Below are 6302 nucleotides of genomic sequence, written 5' to 3' on the forward strand. Positions count from 1 at the left end.
GTCAGCCCTGCCTTTATGGCAGTCATCCCTCCCTGGACATGCATTCACATCCCATTCAATTTATGCAGCCACAGCAGAGATCTTAAATGGCTGTAAACAGAAAATGTTGAGGATTAGTCAAGATATTTCATGAGCAGTAGGTGGTTGTTTTAGTCCTCACTCTTCTGCTGCTCATTGCAATGACTGCCCAGTGGTGATGAAGTGGCAGTTTCTGACCAAAGTAGCATAAGCCATCAGAGGACAAGAAAGCAATCAGACATGGGACTAGGGGGTGAGTGACTTTGCTGGGAGCTGAGTTCTCCCTTCTGGTTTCTGCTCTCCAAACTCCTTGTGCATTTGCAATAAGCTGACAACCTGTGATTAGGAAGAGAAGAGTCACAGGTTTCCCTCCCAAGAGCACACCCTAGCCAAGAGGCCACAGGCTGCTTTTCCATACTGTACTTTATTTCCCGTGGTACATCCCTTGTGCAGTCAATTTTGCACCTTCAGGAGATGTATGGAGGACTCCTCTGTTCCCTGATACGAGCAGGCAGCTCGGTTTTCTAGGCTCTGCTTATCTACGAGAGATAAATTGAGTCTGAACCTTTCTGAGCCTGCTGATAATGAATTCACACTGTGATTCCTTGGTGAATGCTCTGATTTTTGGACTCTTACAGAAGTGGCTGGTACTGCTTCTTTGTTTCCTTATCTGCAGAGAAAAGCTGTCAGTGTGCTTTCAGCGTTGGCTTTGCTCTGGAGAGAACTGCGGGATTGGGGCCTTTGGGGAATGTGGGTTTTGATCTACGCGGAGCCCAGTTGTGCTGAGGGAGAAGGAGGATGGCAGGTGCCTGCCGGAATGACACGATGGGTGTCAGGGATTCAAGAGACTTGAAACAGAGTTACTTTAATCACAGCTTCTTATTTCTGCACCCACGCTTTTACCTGCGTCCTGTTCTGGTGCACAAGTCCTTTACTGGGATGAGTGCGTTATTCCTTTTTTATCTTAAGAGAATTTGGTTTATCACAGAGAGATTCTGGACGTAGTTGCCATTTATAATAATTGTCATAGCTTTTAGAAGTTTTTTGGAGTAATGAGAATAGCCACCCTTCAAGGATCTGTCCTTCAGACTGCATGGAATATCTTCTTGCCACCTTGCTGCATTTTGAAGAGAAAACTGAGCTCTAGTCATGGTTTTTCAACTCAAAAAATGGAAGCTCCTTTTCCTTAATGTTTGACTCTCAAAGGCCTAGGTGTACCTACTGCAAACAGCTTTGATAGTTTTACATTCTGGAGAAGACGAATTTTGGGGCAGACTTCTGCACTTTGTCTTTCTTTTCAGACCGACACAGCCACCTCCCGTTCAGGTGCTGATCTTGCTGTCCTGCACTTCTGAGGCATTATAGGAAGCATTACAGAAGGAGCCTAGGCACGAAAGTCTGGACTAGAGACCTGAGACTCAGTTCTTGAGAAGTCCCTGTGTGACTTCTGTGTGCCAACATTTCTGTAGGGACCTTGCATATCACGGTTTTAAAAAATAATAAGCAAAGTCCAGTAACTGGAAGAACAAAAAGTTGTCTATGAAACTCTTTTAGACACTGGTTCTGTAAGATTTAGAATAGGAAATAAAAGATAAGCTCATTTGAAAACCACGTTGCGTGTATGTGAATACACGTGTAAAATACTTAATGCAATAAAAATCATTTCAATTTTTGAAATCGTTTTATTCAGGGTGTTTTATAATGCCCTCATGGTGACTTTTCATGAAAAGCAGAGTGAAAGGCATGAGGAAGTTTCACAGAAGCAGCAGGTGGGGTTATACCTGTAAAACAGAGGTAGGACGACTGGAGCTGTCAGGAGTGATTCTGTGTGCGCTAACATCCAGTCCTGCCGCTCTCACTCAGGTGAAATTTCTGTTGACATCAGTGCAAGGTTTTGCTTAAGTAAGGACTAAAACCTGGCATTTGCACTTTCTTTGGGAGTGCGTTACAGTGGCAGCTGTCTGTAGATTAATTCAAGGAATCTTGTTCAGACTCCACACAGGAATCTGCGCAGGAACTATATGTTCAAAAGAGGATTTTTTTTTTTCAAACAAACATACACGCTTTTTATACCCTTTCTAAATAACAGCTGAGTTGACAGGCTGAAAGACTCATCATTGTGCACATGGTACATAGCGTGCGGCCCAACTTTCCTGCAAGATAACTGCACGGTTTAAATGCAATCCCGGTATCTGCGTTGCCCAACAAATGGAAGCTTTATGGCATTTCAGGGACTGAGGCCTCTTGGATGAACTGGCTTCCTCTTTTAATTTTTATTTGTTTTAAGGTGTGCATGAATTCATTCCAAATTATGTAAACGCAGTTAGAGCTTAAAGAATAATTTGACAGAAATGGCAAGAGAACGTTTGTTCTCTAAAATTTCCCTGTGTCGTAATTTTAACAGGTAACGCAGCTGAGTTCCTTGTGACTCTCAAGTACTCTGGTGGTTATAAATTTCCAGGCAAAATCTGTGTACCATCTTTTTTTTTCTATTTAACATGAATAAGCTAACATCCCCTCCACTTCTTTCTTTCTCTTTTGTGTGTGTTTTTTAAGCCGTTTACATGTGTGAAGTAGAAAAGCGTCACCCTCAAGTCTTTAAGAATCAGGACAAGGAGAGCTTTTCTCATCTGGAGGATCCCTTACCCGCGGTGGTAGGAGTGACCTATGAACTCTGTGCTGGCATTGTAGATAAACCAGACCTTTCTTTAGAAGAAATTGCATGTGGGGAAGTCTTAGAAGAGTGCGGCTATCGTGTTGCCGTTACTGACCTAAGAAGGATCACTTCCTACAGGTAAGTAGCAGTAAGTTAAACCACTTTGCTTTTTGTTGTTTCACAGGTTGCTGAAGTGTCTCGAATGTAAATTAATGTTCCCTGTTCCCTTCTTTAAGTGGTGCGTTGGAGGAACGTGGACGTCTCAAAGTGTATGAAAGGTGCAATTTTCAGCAAGTGAGAGGAGTATTTACAGAGTCTTAAGGAATTATAAACTCATAATTATGGGATTGAATTCCCGGTAAGAATGAGACTATTGTGGTTTATTCCAAGGACTATTAGAGCTGGGGAAGATTGCATTGGGCTCTTCAGAGCAGTTTGTTACAGCACCAGAAAACAGCCAGCCTTCGCTGCGTCAGGCGTTTTCCATCTCTGATTCTTATTATTCTCTTTAACAATAGAAGCTGCCCAAGATGGACTTTGATTTACCATTAACATAATTTTGCAGAAGCATGAGAACCTCTGCCATTAGATCTCTTCATAGTGCTTGTGCTATAATGAAGCCTCCTTTGAACTGGACGATAATTAATGTTATCTATGAAGATGTTGCTGATTTGACTGTGAACATTTTTACATTACATTTTTTGTAGGGTTTTGAGTAGTCGTTGAAACAGATTTTGACATGTTTTAAAACACTAGGAGTAAGAGGAAAACTGAGTATTTAAGAGGAAAAATACAAAATGTGAGTTGTTACGGGAAAAAAAAAGACAAACCACAAAAAACCCTCAGGAGAAACTTTGCACACAGCTTTAATCCCATTATATCTCCTTCCCAGCTTTTAGCATTGTTATCCAATATGTACGTATGTTTGTATTTTACAAGAAAGCAGCAGGTTTTTTTACTTTCTTTATTTTGCTTGACATCTCCATTGAACTGGACCCTGTCATTGGTTTTTAATTTGGGAACCGAATACAAATCCACAGCTGTCAATCCTGGCAAATGTTATTTCCTGCCGGATTAACAAGCAGTGCTTCTGTTGAGGGGAGGGGGTGAATCACAGGAGCTGTCATTTACAACTCCTTGAAACTAGATTAGGGGTCTGTTCTACTGAAAGAAAAAAGCGCCTTCTAGATCTATGAGCAAAAACCGTCCGTAGAGTTTCATAGCCTGGGCAGCACTGACAAGCTGTAACATGCAGGTATGTGCATACGTACGTGTACGTGTGTATGTGTGTACAAACACTGAACAGGAAAAGCAGAATACATTTCTGTCACTGTAGAAGTTTGTAGCTTCAGCGTAGAAGTTTGACTCAACGTTAAGGATTTACTTCTGGCTATGACACCGTATGTTTTTGCTCGATAAATGTCTTTGTATCTTACACGTGATTTTTCTGGCAGTTGCCTTTTTTTTTAACCGTACTGACTTGCAGATAGAGCAGACACACGGAGTTTTCTCTGTTGAGACCCATTCTAAGAACACTTAATATGGTAATCCCCCAGTCCTGCTTTGTCTGTGTGGGCAGAGCTTTCTGCCTATGGAGACCCATACTGAAGTCAGAAGAGCCTGTGTAGTATTTACCTTTTTAGATTAATATGAAAGGTTGAAACCTCAAAGATAGTATTTTGCAGTTTCTTTTGTCGGCCTGTGTATTAGAATTTTATTCTAAATGTTACAGTCCTCCTGTTAGGGGTGTCCCGTTCTTTTTCCTTCAGCCAAAGACTGGCGTATCTGCCTGATCCTTGAGGATCTGATGCAAAGATAGGAAGTAACTGGTTCCCCTGTAGTCCAAGGACATTTTTTCCATAATGGCCATATTACATAGAAGAATTTCTGGGCTTTTTTTAAGTGTAGCAGGTTTTCCCAAATGGTTTATGCTGCTGTTTCATGCTGTGACTGTCAATACAAAGCACTGACAATAAAGCATTACATTAATCTGTATGCATGCTGTTAATAATTAGACATCATAGACATCATACACTTCTATTATCCCACATCCCAGTGGTCCATGTAACAGTTGCAGTTGCTCTATAATATTTATTGATCCGTACATCAGGTCAGACAGAAGCCTTAGAAAACAGGGTTAGAAGGAGTTTTGGGAGGATCTCATCTAGGCTGCTCCTCTTGCAAAGATCAGGCTCAGCTGGATTTAAATAATTTCTGACAAATGTGCATCTGTGCTTTCTCTAAAATCTGGTAATTTCATAGCCTCTCTTGGAAGGTGTCAGCATTAAGTCTGAAGTGTCTATCTGTCTGTAGCATGAACAAGTTTTTTCTTCATGTCTTGCCTAAATTTCCCTTCCTTTACTTAAAGTCTGAAACTTACTCCCATTCCCCATGCACAGGAAGTGCTTCTGCACCTTCCACATACTCGTTTGACTGTGTCTCCCCTTCATTTTCTGGGCCCCTCAGTTCAAGAAGGACAGGAACTGCTGCAGAGAGTCCAGCGTAGGGCTACAAAGATGATGAAGGGAGTGGAGCATCTCCCTTGTGAGGAGCGGCTGAGGGAGCTGGGGCTCTTTAGTTTGCAGAAGAGGAGACTGAGGGGAGACCTCATTCATGTTTATAAATATTTAAAGGGTGAGTGTCACGAGGATGGAGCCAGGCTCTTTGCGGTGACAAACAATGATAGGACAAGGGGTAACGGACACAAACTGGAACACAGGAGGTTCCACTGAAATTGGAGAAGAAACTTCTTCTCAGTGAGGGTGACAGAGCCCTGGCCCAGGCTGCCCAGAGAGGTTGTGGAGTCTCCTTCTCTGCAGACATTCAAAACCCGCCTGGACGCCTTCCTGTGTAACCTCATCTGGGTGTTCCTGCTCCAGCAGGGGGATTGGACTGGATGAGCTTTTGAGGGCCCTTCCAATCCCTGACGGTCTGTGATTCTGGGATTCTGTGAGTCTGGGATTCTGTGATTTTATTTTTGCCTATGCAAAACTATCTTAGTTGATTTTTCTCTTTGGCCCATGTTTTTCTACATGCCTGATCATTCCTTCTGCTGTCCCCTGCCTTCTAAGTTTTCTCTTTGGCCTATGTTTTTCTACATGTCTGATCATTCCTTCTGCTGTCCCCTGCCTTCTCTTCATCTGCTTTGTGTGTTTCTTGAAAATGTAGCGCCCGAAGTGGAGCACAGTATTTTAGCGAGGGCTTTACCAGCGTCAGGTCGAGTGAGAGCATTATTTCCCCAGTCCTACAGATGTTTCTGTTTATACGCTGTAGTAAGATGTTTGCCTTTTTTGCAGTGGCATTACGTTGTTGACTTATGGTCCGCAGTGCCTCCCCTATCTCAAAACGACTTTCTGCAGCAGTCCTGCCCCACCATTCACCTCCTGTCTGTGTTTGTGCTGTTCGTCATTGCTGCCTGAACACAGAGCCCTGAACTTGCCTCTACTGAAGTGCATCCTATTATTTCAGACCATTTTTCCAAGTTGTTGGGATGATTTTGAATTCTAATATTCATCTCTAGCTTCTTATAAATAACCCGGCTCGGCTTTCCTACCTGCAGTCTGTATTTCAACATGCAAGTCCTAAAACAAAATGCTGAATTATATTCAGTGGAGGATAGTCCCCAGTG

At 42.5% G+C, this 6302-nt stretch overlaps 1 protein-coding gene across 1 annotated transcript in view; it reads left to right on the plus strand.

Annotated features, from left to right (window-relative positions):
* The window catches only part of NUDT14 (nudix (nucleoside diphosphate linked moiety X)-type motif 14), a gene marked incomplete at its 5' end in the record, with an annotated part of 4512 nt that extends 1696 nt beyond the window's left edge, over positions 1-2816 (plus strand). Inside the window, one exon of the mRNA XM_010185813.1 lies at positions 2575-2816. Within this exon, the coding sequence (XP_010184115.1) occupies positions 2575-2816 (242 nt within the window). The remainder of the gene's footprint in view (positions 1-2574) is intronic.
* Positions 2817-6302: the final 3486 nt, after the last annotated feature.

Source organism: Mesitornis unicolor, unplaced genomic scaffold, assembly GCF_000695765.1.
Source record: "Mesitornis unicolor isolate BGI_N332 unplaced genomic scaffold, ASM69576v1 scaffold50545, whole genome shotgun sequence".
Classification (NCBI taxonomy): domain Eukaryota; kingdom Metazoa; phylum Chordata; class Aves; order Mesitornithiformes; family Mesitornithidae; genus Mesitornis; species Mesitornis unicolor.